Consider the following 15,463-nt stretch of genomic DNA (forward strand, 5'->3'; position numbering starts at 1 on the left):
ATGAAATACAAGAATTTAAAATTGCATAATGTAAATATAGAGATAGGATAATACTGCAAATTTTAACAAATTTAATGCTCCAGTACCTATAAATATCTAATATGTTAAGACATATTAATACTTGTTACTGTATTTAAGTTAAATCTTGGCCAAGCATCAGATACTGAGTTGTGAGGAATAGAGTCTTGCTGCTGTTTCAAGTTGTAGCACTGAACTTGTGCTCGTGCTTGGTTCAGTTTCAAGGCAGAATATTTCTTTAATTGCTGAAATAAAATATTACTTGAAGTTCTGCAAGTGATAAATGGATAGTCTTAATTTTGTCTTAATGTTTTTAGACAGACTTTAGGCTGACTTTAGGCTTTCTACCTTTAGGCTCACAGCCATATTTCACTGTTACGTAAATCAGTCCATTCTTTGCCATAGTCAGTTCCCTACCACAGTTCTTGCCTTTGACCTGGTTCCTGTCCACAAAGACTTGTTTCTGACCTAGTTCATGCTGTGATATACAAATCATTCTGTAGAAATTTTTAAGCTTTGTTGCAAACCCTCTGTTACTCTTTGGGATACTTTTCACTTGTTCGTTAGTTTAGGAATAATCTTTATAGGTTCTGTTTGTACAAGACCTATAAAAATAAAAGTTCAGAATTTGGACTGCTTGGCTAATAGTAGTAATCTGTCAGTGATAATCAGTTAAGCTACATTAAGATGAGCCACTTATTACTTTAATGCACCTAATTCAAAATGTAAGTGAATCTAAGCATCCGTAATGCAATATTTAAGATATTTGCAGCCAAACTCCCATGTTTTTCACTCTTATTTCATGAATATAAATTCATGTCACTGAAAGGTCAAATCCTTTTATAGTAAAATACACTGCATTAGTGAACTCTTGCTATACTCCATGTCAGGTACATGTATGTTTCTCATACATGTAGCGAGCACTTGAAGTTAGTTTTTTCAGGTGTAGTGAGTTTCTGGAGAAGCTTCAGTTATTCCTGTTATGGTTCAGTGAAGATGTGGCTGGGTTTTAGGGCTACAGCATGCATTTATTTGCTCATCTCTACAAAATTGCCAAACCAGGTTTTTATTTTCTCTCTGAAAGCCCTGTAAAGCTATACATCCTGAGGATGTGGACAATATGTATGTGGAGCTCCTTCAGCGTTGTAAGCAAATGTTCCTCACAGAAGCAGAAACAATAGATGACCATCTGTATCAGCTACCAAGTTTCCTTCAGTCCATTGCAAGTGTGATATTCCATATAGATACAGTAAGTGGAGTATTTAAAGTACCACCCAATTCTTTCATGGAGTTGCAGATATGTGAGGAGGTAATAGCTGTGAACCTACCTATGGTAAAAGGTGTTTATTTAACTGAAATGTAATGATACCTAGCCCCTAGGGGATAGGAAGAATATTAGGAGAATGCTCTAATGGATTTTATTTGAATAAAGAAAATGCACTGAATATGCTAAATGAAATGCTACAGTGCATTGAAATGAAAACCATGATAGACAAATGTGAATATGTTTTATTTGTTTTATGTTCTTTATTTGAATGTAGCCATAACCTTTCTGTCTTTATACCACTTTGGTGCTGCTTTGTCTTTTGGTACTGATACTTAGCATGTTCTCTGAGACTGATACATTGATTCTGCTATGATGTCATGCTGTCTGTTTAATTGAGAGTTTTCTGGATCTTACCTGGAGCTGTGAAGTAAGATTGGGGCATACATGTTGTATTCAGGTGGTTATGGATAACAGATTGTGATGCTGTTACTGTTCTTATTTAAATTGGTACTTTTATGATAAGCTTAAAACTAGATTCACTGAAGCACTAATCTGTTCAGGAGCTACTTTCTGTAATGTGGTCCAGGAAACTTTTGTACTCTGTTTGTTTAGTTTTATTTGGGGAGGATTTTGTTGTTGCTGTTGTTTTTTGTTTGGGGTTTTTGTATATCTAATATGAATTCACTTGCTAACTCTCTTCTTGTTCTCAGAGCAGATAATGATGCAAGCTCTTGTAACAATGTAACATGCTGAAATAATTCCACATAATATGCATAATGGATGTTTTGTTTTTCTTTATTCTAGGTTCCTGAGGTATACACTCCAGTTCTTGAACATCTAGTAGTGCTGCAGATCAGCAGCTTTCCACAGTACAGTGAAAAATTGCAGCCAGTCTGTTACAGATCGATAATAAAGGTGTTTCTGTCTCTCTCAGGAAAAGGTCCAGTTTTCTGGAGCTTTATTAGCACTGTGGGTGAGTCTGTGATACTAACTTTGTTGGAGTTTTTTGGGATTGTGGGTTTTTTCCTTTGGTTGTTTTTTTCCCCCCTAAATTGCATAACTGATTCTAGGAGAGAAATGTGGAATACCCATTCAGGATCAAAATTAAGCTTGTCTTGTTCTCTAATAATGGAGGCTGAATGTTTTCACGATGGTATTTTTCAATATCCACTGTTAAATAACTTCAACAATGCATTTAACAATCATTTTGGATAACAAAGTGGTTATGATTTAGGGCAGGAAAATGCTTTTATGTGATAAGACTTGCATTCCTGCTCTGAAGAATTATGGGAAGAAAGGGATTTCATAGCAAAGTGTACGAAAATCTGTTCAATGTCCTTTCAGTTACCCCTAAAAATAGGGTGACTGTTATCTCTATTAGAAATGCAATTTTTTTATGCCCTTGAACTTTTAAATTGTAAAATTCCAAATATGAAGTTAGGTATAGGTCTTTGAATGTCAAACTGAATGTGTCAACATTGGTAACTGACAGTTCGAGTATTCTCAAGCTGACATTTCTTTTCAATGATTTTCAGAAATTATTTTTTATTTCTTTCATCTATTTATCATGGCTTTTCTCTATTGCTGGGGAATGTTAATTGTTTCTCATGTTCTTGAGTTGGGAAGTGGTACACCCAAGTACTATGTTGATCTTAAGTCCCTGAACAAAACTGGGGGTTGTTGCCTTTTCAATAAGGGTATTATGGGTGATGCCTTGGTTGTCATTCATAATCAGGAAAAAGTCATAGAAGTATTGAGAAAAAGTAGTAAGAAGCAAGTTCAGGATTGGTTGCCTGTGGAGCATCCTAGAGTCAAGGCTTTGATTTGGGCTATTTCATCCTTAAAGGAAAAATTCTGTGTTCTTTTTCCTCTCCCCTACCATGACCGAATATAGAAAACTGATTTGTTTCATTGTTAATGTAGTGAGTGATATGAATGCCATGCTCTTTAAATCTATTAAGGCAATTTTGGTTTTTATTTGTTTCAGTGCATCAGGGATTAATCAGAATTTTCTCCAAGCCAAGCACATTTTCAAAGGTAAAATAACTGTTTAAACATACTTATTTCATTTAGATTCCTAGAGCATACATTCCATTCCTGTTCTTGACAGCCTAACCCAGTAAACAAGGGAATGCCCAAAGAAGCAAAAATACTACTATTCATTTTGTTATTAGTCCATTAGTGTTATTGGTTCATTTGTTCTTAAGTCTCTCATCCCCACCTCTGCTCAGCACAGTGTGAATATGCCTCTTGTGCTGGATAAAGAAAATTACAGGAAATAGACTTCTGTTTGGTCAGGTTGTCTGTAATAAAGTAGGTTGTAATTAAAGTCATCCAGCTTTCTTCTGTGTTAAATTTTAGGCATTTTAAACATTACTGAATGCTTGTATTAAGCAAGGATATTAAAGCTTTTTAATCCTGTGCAGCAGAGAAAATTTCTCAAATAACTGAGCACTAGGAGAACAACCTTAGAGGTTTTTTGGAATGAGGTGGTTGTTTTGTGTTCTTTTCAGATTGATGGAGAAAACAAAACATTCCATGTTTCTACCTGCAGCAGTAATGTTACATTATGTTTCATGGGTCAGGTAGTTCCATAGGCAGTTGTACTGGGATTTGGCTGAGATTAAGTTAATTTTTCCCATAGCAGCCGTCATGAAGCTGTGCTTGTATTTGTGCTATTTGTAGCTGTGATACACATTTCCAGTGTTGATAACACACTAGTATTTTGGCTACTGCTGAGCAGCACTGGCACGGCATCAAGGCTGGCTTTCCAACATTTTCCCTCACTGTCTGACAAACACTGTGTCCCTTCAGGATTTTTCTCTAAAAGAAACTTCTGGATCAGAAGAAGCCTTTGAAGCTGGAGAAGTTGGGACACGAAGATCGAAAGTACCAACTTATAAGGACTATCTGTACCTCTTTAGAAGTCTACTGAGCTGTGACACAATGAAGGTAAAGCATAATTAACGTGGAAATACAAAATGAAACCGAAAATGAAATGTGATCCCTAATCCTGCTGTCATATAGCTGCTTTTCTAGCTTCAGACTTTTTCCAAATGTCGTGCTGTAGAAGGACTGTTTTCTGGTTTTAGTTGGATTTTATGGCTGCTAAATTAATTAAACAGGGATTAATTTATGCCTTCAAAGCTGAGAAATATCTAAAACTGGATTCTCTATATCATTTAAATGCTAGTTTGTAAATTAAAGAAATAATTTTCATTTGTGTTTTGAAATATGAACATTTTTATCCTACAAAGGAATGTGTTTTTGAAGATGCAAACTTTCTTACTGAAAATGCGCAACTGCAATCCCTGAGTCGTGTCCTGTATGATGAACTTATAAAATCTGTTTTGAAGATTATTGAGAAATTGGACCTGACTGTTCAGAAACTGGATGTTAGTGAACAGGTGAGACCTGAGGACCTATCCATTCACTTCTGCTGTTATAGGGGAAACAAAATCATATCCCTTGTTTTGTTTTCGTTATGCCTAGATGGTACCCTTTGGTGTCCTTGAAGTAACATTTAAAATGTTTTTCTTAGTATTTCTGAATGTTGCATTGCAGTGTTAGGAGATGGAAACATTAGAACCAACAGATGTTCACAGAATCTGTTAGTTTAGACTTTGGAATCTACTGGTTTTTATTTTTTGACTGGCTTTCTACTTAGAAGCAGGCATCTCTTATTTTCCCTTGCAATTACTGATCTGTCATCTGTTAGTCCTTCCTTTCGCGGAGTACCTAGTAACAGCTAGAAAAAGACAGACTGTTAGTGTGGCAAAATAAATGTGTAAAAGCTTTATGTGTTGTCACAGATCCAGTGTTCTTTCTTCAACATTTGTTTTCAGGATGGAAATGCAGGTGACAGTGCTTTGGTTGGGCCTTCTTCTGACCCTGCTTCAAACCTTCAGCCGACGAAGCCAATAGATTTTATTGCCTTTATAAATCTAGTGGAATTCTGCAGGTATTGATAAGTTTTTTTGTAATTTCAAAATTACAAAGTGGTTGGAAGAAGTTTGAGTTGAAATACGTTTAAGATGCTTGCTTCTGAGTTAGTTTGATAGATCATATTTCAAAATGCACAAACAAGAAGACAGAAAGCGTTTTTCAGACACCTGGACCATAGGTAAACACATGCAGGCTCATCAGCTCAGGTTTTTTAAAAGAATATGAGAGACATTAATTAGTATTTCATTATTTGGGTGTAGTTGTTGTTCATTATATGTTGTAAATTCCAGTATTATCCTGACCACATATCCTAAATACATCTTCATAGACTAGTAAGGGGCACTAAGTGAAAGGTACTGCATTAGTTGCCTGTGGAGGTCCAGGAATGAAATGTGATATATGAGGATGTGTGCTTTTATAAATTCAATAATGATATATAATAGGTGAGAAATGGCTTTGCCCTCTAAAACAAAATTAAAATCTTCCTGTGCTTGACTCAGAATGCAGCATGCATTCTGTCTGCATTCTGTTACAGCAATATTTCTTTCTTGTACTGAGATGAAAGTTTTTTAAAAGTAAAACTTTGATTACTTTTTTCTTTTTTTTCTTTCTCTGTTGTCTGTGAATTGGTTTTAGAGAGATACTTCCAGAGAAGCATGTGGAATACTTTTACCCTTGGATATATTCCTTTGGTTATGAGCTTATTGTACATTCAACAAGACTACCTCTTATTAGTGGATTCTACAAGCTGCTGTCAATTACAATGAAAATTGCCAAGAGGATAAAATACTTTGAGGTGAGATCTTTCACCCAGTGGAGGGGTAACATGTTGTATTAATGACTGTGTCATTCCTTATGTATAGTATTTTGTTCCCTATGGAAAATAGTTAATTGAAACTGTTACTGGGTTGTTTCAGATATTTATAGCTTCCTGTGCCTCCAGAATTAGAAGCACATTAATAGTGAAAATTTAGACTAGAAGCCCAGTTTCTGAAGAGACAACATCCATGTGTAATCACAGAACCTCCAGATTGTTAGGGTTGGAAGGGACCTCTGGAATTCATCAAGTCCAACCTCTCCACATAGGCAGTGTCACCTAGAGCAGGTGACACAGCAACTCATCAAGGTGGGTTTGGAATGTCTTCAGAGAGGGAGAGTCCATGACCTCCCTGGGCAGCCTTTTCCAGGGCTCTTTCCAAAATCCTGATCTGGGTGAACAGAGAGATGGGAGGTAGCTTTGCAGTGTAGGTGGTATAAAAGATATTTTGGATAGAAATAATCTAACCAGAACAGCAGAGTTGTGTATGGGTTAATGCCTTAACTTCTGGAGTATATTCCTGCTCCACTCACTGATTTCAACAGGGAATATGATGCCCCAGTGGTGGGTGCACTAGCTGTGGTTTGGAAGCTATTGGACTAAAACACATGGGTGTGTAGCCCCACACAGAGCCCAGAGTTGTCCCTGCCACTGCTGCTGATGGCACCAAGTGAGGCACCTTTGGAAACTCATGGGTGTGGATGCTTGTACAGTGGACATTGTTGAAAATTGTTTTGTTGTTGCACGTTTGTACATTGTACCTTGTTACATTCTTGCCACCTGGACATCCACTGTTAGAGAAGTTTGGGTTTTTATGGTTTGTTGCATGAGCAGAGGAAATTAAACCATTGAAAAGTTACTTTGCAGTCGTATAGCTCTTGTTTATTCTCATAATGTTTAATGTATTCCAAAAAGTTGACCCTCAGTGAACCATCTTAATGTTAATTTCTAACCTCTGAATGATCAAAGATACATTTCAAGTTTTCACTGACACCAGTTTCGTATTGGACAGTATGATATATGTATTCTGAGTTGAACTTATGGCTCATATATGAACTATGTGCTTCTTAATAGTACTGTCTTGTGGTTTCTGTTTGGTAGGATGCCAGCCCAAGAAGTTTCAGAAGATGTCCTGAAGACCCAGAAAAAAGCTCTTGCTTTTCACTGTTTGTAAAGTTTGGAAAAGAGGTAAGGAATGTTGCTCCCTAACTTACTTAGGCTGAATTAAAACATATAGGATTCAATCAGAATTCTGTCTTCTGAGGAATCTTAAACACAGTAGAGGTATTCTTACTTTTTGAGCTGTGCAACATAGTGGAATTTTAAGATCCTTTTTGGTTAGTTTTTTTTTAATGTCAGAAGAGGTTTATTGGTCACCAGTTCACATACAATTGAGAAAGAACAGTATAAATATTTCTGGTAACTGTCTGCAGTTGAATGAAATTCCAGTATTGGTTTTGGCTTATTTTACATGGGTTTTGATATAGCTAAACTAAGATTTTAAAAGGTTTGTGTTTGTTCTCAATCTATTTATATGACTTTTAGGTTGCAGCAAAAATGAAACAGTATAAAGATGAGTTGTTGGCATCTTGTCTGATTTTTTTGCTCTCTTTACCACATGACATCATCATGCTTGATATCAAAGCATATATTCCTGCTCTGCAGGTGAGTCAAAGTGATGTACAGCTAACACTTTTTTTCCCTAAAATATGTGCAAACATTCTGTAACAAAGTCAGTATTAAGGTAACTATTAAGGCAGCTGTTAAGCTATCTACAGTCTTCTGTAAGACAGAACACAAATGACTTGACTCTTTGGATAAAAAGTAAATAGTTGGGATTTGTTTTTGCACTAGTCAGACTCTCTTAGTGCCTGTGTTGCAATATAAACATATCTCCTGTGCTAATCTTGAGTGAGATGCTAAACAGAGAAAAGTTATTGCAAAGGGAAATGCACACTAGATGCTTTTAAATTTGTCTTTTTTACCATTAAGTAATACTAGTGAATAAGTGTGAAAGACTGATAGTTTTGTATTTGACATTTAGAATGCATTTAAGCTGGGCCTTAGCTGTACCCCAATGGCTGATCTGGGCCTGGATGCTTTGGAAGACTGGTCAGCTCACATCCCCAGGCATATAATGCAACCCTATTACAAGGATGTCCTGCCTCTTCTTGATGGTTATTTGAAAAGCTCTACATCTACAGGTACATACATGCAAAAAGTCGCTAGTCTTAAGGAAGAGGAAAATAATTTTTTTCTATAGATGTGGACATGCCATACCTTTTACTTAGGTTGTGCACTTTCGTGTTTGGAACAGTATAACTTCCCTTACACCCCAAAATGCACTTTTTTTTTAAGCTAGGATTTACTTGCTTCTGCTGAACAATCAGTAATCTTTGTCATTTTATTTATTATTTCTGTGTCATATGTCCTTTTTTTGCTTAAATTAGCTTAGTTTTACTAAGAGACTTATTTTCCTTAATGAAGATTTTAAACGAAAGAATAATTGTCACATTTTAAAAATAAAAATGGGAAAAAAAAGAGTGTGGTTTTTTTTTTAATGAAACTATGAGTAGGTGCATGAGATGCTGGTACAATAAACTGGTGTTGATATGCTGGTTTTTTGTTCCTCAGTTGAATCCCAGAATAACTGGGAAGTAAGGAAACTTTCTCAAGCAGCCCTGAAAGGACGTAATAAAGTTGTGATACAGCGTATAAGAAAAGCAAAGACATTTTCAGTGGTAAGAACCCTCTTTCTTTTTACAGTTAAATGTTAATCGCACTGCTTCTTTTCCTTTCTTGCATGCATACTTTTTTTTTCCAATGAGAGATAGTTCTATCTTAGATGAGTTTAATGAATTCCATTCTAGAGTGTGGCTCAGGAAGCTATTACATCAGCACAGCTGGAAAGATGTCATATTCTGGGGTGAGGATGGGAATTAAGCAGGGAAAGGGGACTGAAGAAATACTGTAAGTCAGTATCACCACTAGACTGATACATTATGGCAAAAAAAAATTTTACTCCCAACACCCAAAATCAACAAAAATTTGACTCCCAACACCCAGCTTAGAAGCTTTGCAGTAGACAATACAGTTTTGTGAATGTTTAAGCATTTGGGGGATTTTTAATTGTCTTGTGGATAGGCTTACAGTCTTTAGAGGCCAGCATACATATTACTTTGTCCAGTGGCCTCTCAAATGTAAGTGTAGTTTTATTCTATATTCTAATACACAAACTAACTTGGAATAAGGCTCTTTTTAGATGTGACATTACTCCTATATATAGAACTCTTTCCAACCTGGTTGTCTTTAAACATGATGCTCCTGGAGTGAGTAGAGAGCTACAAAGATGATTAGAGGATTGGAGCACCTCTAATGAGGAAAGGCTGTGGGATCTCAGGCTGTTTAACCTGAAGACTGAAAGGAGACCTCATCAATATCTATCAGTATCTGAAGGGAAGATGTCAGGAGGATGGAGCCAGGCTCTTCTCAGTGGTGCCCAGCAATGAGGCAAGAGGCAGTGGGTAGAAACTGATGCCCAGGAAGTTCCATTTAATATGATGAAGAACTTCTTTACTGTGCACCGACTGAGCACTGGGACAGATTTCTCAGAGAAATTATGGAGTCTCTCTCAGTGGTGATATTCCATAACTGTCTGGATGCAATCCTGTGCTTGTGCTCTAGAATGACCCTGCTTGAGAAGGGAGTTTAGACCAGATGACCTGCAGTGGCCCCTTCAACCTTGATCATTCTGTGATTCTGTGAAATGAAATTAGTTAATTTTGTATCCTGTACAGGCTGCTCTGAAAATCAGTTGCCTGAGAGAGGCACTGTTGAGTCTGGAGAAAGGAGGCTCAGGGGAGACCTTATTCCTCTTCACAACTATCTGAAAGGAGCTTGTAGCTGGGTGGGGGTCGGTCTCCCAGGTAACAAGTGGCAGGACAAGAGCAAGTGGCCTCTGGTTGTGCCAGAGGGAGTTTAGACTGGATATTTGGAAAAATATCCATGAAAGAGGTTGTCAAGCATTGGAACAGGTTAAGCGGTAGAATCATTATCCCTGAAATGTTCAAAAATATATGGGTGTGGCACTTGAGGACATAGTTTAGTGATGAATGTGGCAGTGCTGGGTTAATGGTTGGACTTGATGACTTTAGAGGTCTTCTGTAATCTAAATGATCCTGTGATTCTGTATAGGTACAGGATCTAAACTATAAGTTCTGGAATCAAAGCAAATGAAAAGAGCAATTTTGCTTCAGGTTTGTTTCTGTACTGTTATGTTATTCTGTAGGTATGTGTTATCTGTGATAATAAAATTTTACTTGAGAAATGATAATTGAAAGCTCACAAACTGCAATGAAAATGCTTTCCAGTCTTGCCCTCTTTTGTTTACTAAACTAAAGCTCCTCTGTTGTTTGATACAATTCTTCTCCTCATGGTTTCATCTTGCCATCTGTATTTAATAAGGGCCATAAGACCTTCATTTACTCTGTAAACCAAATTACTTCTATATAGAAGTAACTGTTCTTTCACTAATACTAATCTGTTTAATTTTTTAGGATAATAGTTCCTCCTTGGAAGCGGTAAGGACTAGAGTGGCACGCCTTCTTGGATCTTTGGGAGGGCAGATTAACCACAACTTAATTACAGGTGAGTATCCTGTTGAAAATATTTATATGTCTCTGCTGCCTCTCTTGAAATTAGATTTCATTAAGGCCTCAACACCACTTTTGTATGCCTGTTTTTTGTTGCTTTCCTTTAAACCAAGTTACTGTTAATCAGTTTGGGAGTTTAGTAGAGCAAAAGTATATAATACCAACTTAATATGGAGTAGGGAAAGTGTTTAGGAAACTACAGGTGAAAGCAAAAAACTATGCATCTAAGTATATGGTTTTATTTATTCCACTCTTCATCTTCTGTCTGCAAAGCGATTTTAAAATTTTGTCCCAGTTTGTAGCTCCTTGGTACTTATTTCTATATCTACTACATTCCTCAGTATTTAAGAACTACAGTCATGAATTGTGTAAATCTCAGCAAGCTTACTTTTTCACTTGTGAGTTTAAGGTACATCATGCCTTTAGTATGTGTGGGTACTACAGTTCCATTTGGGTGCTCCTCAAAAAAAAAGACAACATTTTCTCCCTTTCTCTGTCCAGTCCATGAACAAGCTTTATAATTGAAATATTAAACATGATGCAGTCTAATACAAATGGAAAACAATAGTGTAATCCCTGACCATGAGATTCAAGGGATGAATTCAACACAAAATTTAGTTAATCTAAAAATTAATGAAGTACTGTGCACTTTTTTCTTTCTTTGCATGCTTGTGGGTTTTTTTTCTGTCTTTACAATCAATTTTCTTTCTGCCAAGTACTTCTCTGTTACTTACTCAAAAATACTGGAGGAAAGTAGCGTTATTCTCTGGAAATTAAATACAAAGTGTGGTCAGATTTTGCTAACCAAATTTATAAATATGGGAATATAGGGAGAGAAGGGCGTAAGTATGCCAGTTTTCCTTGAAGGGAAGCTATAAATGGCTGTAAATGTAGTCATTTTCTGTGCAATTGCAGGAGTCAGTATGTTGGATCTTGTCTGATTCACCTTCAAGAATTTTCTGTAACATTAGAACACAAATGCATTATATTGAATGTCTTACAGAAGTATTCTGAATCAACTGTGATTCAATGTCTTCTAGATTTATTTGTTTCCTAACTTAACCTGTATTGAAACTGGAGACTGCTGTAACTGTCACCTGAAACGTTGGCTACATATTTTTCAGTAATTTATAAAGCATTAGCATTGCATGGCAATCTAACTGAAGTTGGAAGGTTATAGATTTTTTTGACTGAACTAGGTAAATTCTTGCTTTATGTATGTTGTATTAATCTTGTTTTCGTCTTTCAAATGCATCAGCTACCTCTGCAGAAGAGATGATGAAGAAATGTGTATCCTGGGACACTGAGAAGCACCTGAGCTTTGCTGTACCATTTGCAGATATGAAGCCTGTCATCTACTTGGACTTATTTTTGCCTCATGTGACTGAACTGGCTCTTTCTGCAAGTGACAGGCAAACAAAAGTATTGATTTTTTTCTACATCTTGTTTTATGCTAGCTGATAAAATCACATAAAATAATGTCTTCCTTGTTACTACAGACCTGTTTTAATTAATTTGTAGGTAGCAATGTGCTTCTTTGATGCCCTTGATTACACTGTTCTAAGTGTTTAGAAGCTAAAGAGCAGAAGTTGCTGTAAGCTCTGTCAGACAGCATTGTGATTGATTTAACATAAAGATAAAAATTTTAAACTAGTGGATGTTTTTAAAGTAGTGTTGTTTGGCCTCCTCCTAATGCCCAGCCTGTGAACTTGTGGGCTCAGTCCAGCAGAATACTTAAGCAAATACTTTGGTGCTGTGCTGGATTGGGATGTTGATACTCAGACTCCAGACTGGAATTATCCTTGAAAACACTATGGGTAACTTATCTGATGATGAACTTTTTCCAGCTGATATGTGACTGCCCATAACTGAGACTAAAACATTAGGGAAAACACCAGTTAGTATGTGTGCAAATTATTCCCATCTGTTCCTGGAATAGTGCTTTAGCATAGGTGTGATTTCTCAAGTACACCCTTCATGTGACTCATTCACTCCTGCCCACAATTTTTTCTTCTCTGTGAAAGTAATGGATAAATAACCAAAGGGATTTTTAAATTTCAGGTTGCAGCATGTGAGCTGCTGCATGGCATAGTCACATATATGTTGGGGAAAGCCTCTCAGATGCCAGAAGGCCATCAGGGTCCCCCACCTTTGTACGATTTACATAAGCGAGTGTTTCCAGCTCTGCTTCGTCTTGCTTGTGACATAGACCAGGTAAGCAGATTTATTTATATGAATTTTAGCTTGTTCAAATACCTTTAAGTGTGAGAATTAATGAATAGTTTTATTTAGAAGTTTTCTTAACATGTTGGAGTTGGTTTTTTTTTTTCCCAAATGAAGAGTATTTTGTAGGCTGAAATTCTATTCTAGGAATGGATCATCCAGATTTTGGGAGTGGGGTTGAAGCCTTTTCAAATATTTCTATAATGCAGTGTAGTTCAGAATACCTGAGAGAAGTGTACAGGAGAGATTCATGTTTCGCTGAGGGAGTTTGTGGCAGTAACCCTCTTTATCAGCATATTTAATTTCTATTGTCTTTCAGTAAGAAGTTAATTGGAGGTGAAGTTGATTGTTTTGATATTGAGTGTGTGCAAAGCTGCACTCATAGGAAAAGCATTTAGGAGAGAATTTGTAGCTGCCTCTTCGATACCTAGAGATGATACATTTCATTTAAACACTTGAAGCTAATATTTCTCCTCCTTTGCACAAAACAGAACAGACATGTAGGTTCATCTCCACTGAAATTACAGGGTTTTGTGCCTTTTGAGACTGCTGTTTGGACCCTGGCATCTGCATCTATTTTTAGATCAAAGGGATTTTGTGTTCTGTTAAAATAGACAGGAAGCTGTGTTAGCAATTTAGGTGAAACCTCTTTTGCTGGTGTGTGGCTGAACATAAACCAAGGGTAAATTACGTCTGGATTTGTGGTCCAAGCCACAGGCACTGCAGTTGAAGCATGTGTATATGCATAAATAAGTATATTTGGTGTTTCTTCCTTTCATGCTAATAGTATGACACTAATCAATCAGATTGATTTACAGGTAGAATTGTTGAAATCCAAGAAGTTAGATTAATGGTAAAAATAGTTTTTTAGATCTAAATATGGATTAAGAAACAAACATCCCATTTCCCTCATTGTGTATTGACCCATCAGTCTGACAATGTTCTTTGTCTCAAAGGATATTACTTAAAGTAAGCTTGGAGGTGATGAAGACTAGCTGAATAGAAAGCATCTAACCCATTTTAATTGTCTGGGTTTTTTTGATGCTTGGTATGGGAATGTAATATGAAATTGGTTATTCATTTTATAGACCCTTTTTCAAAGTACTGCTTTTTATTCTTGCATATTAATAGCAAAGTAGCATAGAAATGTATTAGTCCTAGAAACGTAGTTAATGTTTGCTGTTTTCAGGTAGCAAGACAGTTGTATGAGCCTTTGGTCATGCAACTCATTCACTGGTTTACCAACAACAAAAAATTTGAGAGTCAAGATACAATGGCACTCCTGGAAGCTATCCTGGTAGGTCGTAAGTCTTTCCTCTCTTTTCTCTGTGCCATGTGACTTCATTTTTAACTAGCATCATTTTACTGCTGAAGCAACCAGGAACACACGAACAGATAGAATGGCCCCTTAACTATTTGAAAGAAAGAAAATGGTTGGTTGGTTTATTTATTTATTTTCTAATAACCATTTAATATTTCTTAACTGAGATTTGGATGATGAATTTTTCTTTCTTTGGCATTCTCAAAATGCAGGTATATCATCTTCAGAAAAATGAGACACTCTTTATCATTGGTTTGAGCTATGAACAACTGAAGCACATTCACCATTCAGCCCCCTGAATGCCTTTGTTGTGTGCTTAATTTTTCTCTAAGTATCTTTGCCTTTATGAGCTGCAAAAGTTTTGCATTCAAGACTAGCTTTTCACTGAACAGAAGTGGTTAGTGGTAAGGCAGGCTGAGAGGATTGGAATACTTTTTCTTAAGGAAAGTCAGTGTTGTCACATCATTTCTTATGCAGAGGAAGCACACGCATCAGAAAATGAAGTGAGTTACACTGTTGGCTGAGACAGGAATAGAAATCCAGATCTTTAAGGTGTAATTCAGCACTGTGAGGGCTGAAAGTCCTGCCCTTCCCTTGGACAGTAGCAATTTTGTTAATTTCTGGTAAGCTGTGAGTACAGTTTTTTAATTTGCAAATAATGCAATGTAGGTAAACTGCTGTAATACTGGACAGAGGCAGTGGCAGGGTTTTTCTCATTCTTGAGATGAAATAACCTTGTGTAATTTCAGAGTGGCATAGTGGATCCAGTTGACAGCACTTTGAGAGATTTCTGTGGTCAGTGCATACGAGAATTCTTGAAATGGTCTATCAAGCAGACAACACCGAGACAGCAGGAGGAAAGCCCAGCAAACACTAAGTCTCTTTTTAAACGGTTGTACAGTCTTGCTCTTCACCCCAGTGCTTTCAAGAGGTTGGGTGCAGCACTTGCTTTTAACAATATCTACAGAGAATTTAGGTGAGCAAGCAGAGCTTGAAACAGTAACTAACTTGGCCTAAATGTTCAATGAGATAAAAAGCTCATATAGTCATCCACTGACACTCATTCTATTAATGTATATGGTAGCTGTAACATTCAGTTAATTCAGCTTATTTTTAATAATAATTTTGTTGTTGGGGCTTTCTGTCTGTGTGAAATGTATGAAAATTAATTTTTATCACAAGTTTATAGGAAGTTTTTATGCCTTTTCAGGATGCTCAGC

The 15,463-nt window shown here is 36.6% G+C and overlaps 1 protein-coding gene across 1 annotated transcript in view; it reads left to right on the forward strand.

The window, feature by feature from the left end:
- Positions 1-15,463, forward strand: part of PRKDC (protein kinase, DNA-activated, catalytic subunit) — an 80,541-nt gene that overhangs the window by 8,263 nt on the left and 56,815 nt on the right. Inside the window, exons 12-27 of the mRNA XM_021536576.3 lie at positions 1,103-1,267; positions 2,090-2,258; positions 3,273-3,322; positions 4,100-4,237; positions 4,543-4,692; positions 5,131-5,246; positions 5,867-6,026; positions 7,149-7,235; positions 7,593-7,712; positions 8,092-8,251; positions 8,682-8,788; positions 10,604-10,694; positions 11,958-12,121; positions 12,761-12,913; positions 14,112-14,219; positions 14,993-15,219. Coding sequence (XP_021392251.2) covers positions 1,103-1,267; positions 2,090-2,258; positions 3,273-3,322; positions 4,100-4,237; positions 4,543-4,692; positions 5,131-5,246; positions 5,867-6,026; positions 7,149-7,235; positions 7,593-7,712; positions 8,092-8,251; positions 8,682-8,788; positions 10,604-10,694; positions 11,958-12,121; positions 12,761-12,913; positions 14,112-14,219; positions 14,993-15,219 — 2,165 coding nt within the window. The remainder of the gene's footprint in view (positions 1-1,102; positions 1,268-2,089; positions 2,259-3,272; positions 3,323-4,099; positions 4,238-4,542; positions 4,693-5,130; positions 5,247-5,866; positions 6,027-7,148; positions 7,236-7,592; positions 7,713-8,091; positions 8,252-8,681; positions 8,789-10,603; positions 10,695-11,957; positions 12,122-12,760; positions 12,914-14,111; positions 14,220-14,992; positions 15,220-15,463) is intronic.

This window comes from Lonchura striata, chromosome 1, assembly GCF_046129695.1.
Source record: "Lonchura striata isolate bLonStr1 chromosome 1, bLonStr1.mat, whole genome shotgun sequence".
NCBI lineage: Eukaryota > Metazoa > Chordata > Aves > Passeriformes > Estrildidae > Lonchura > Lonchura striata.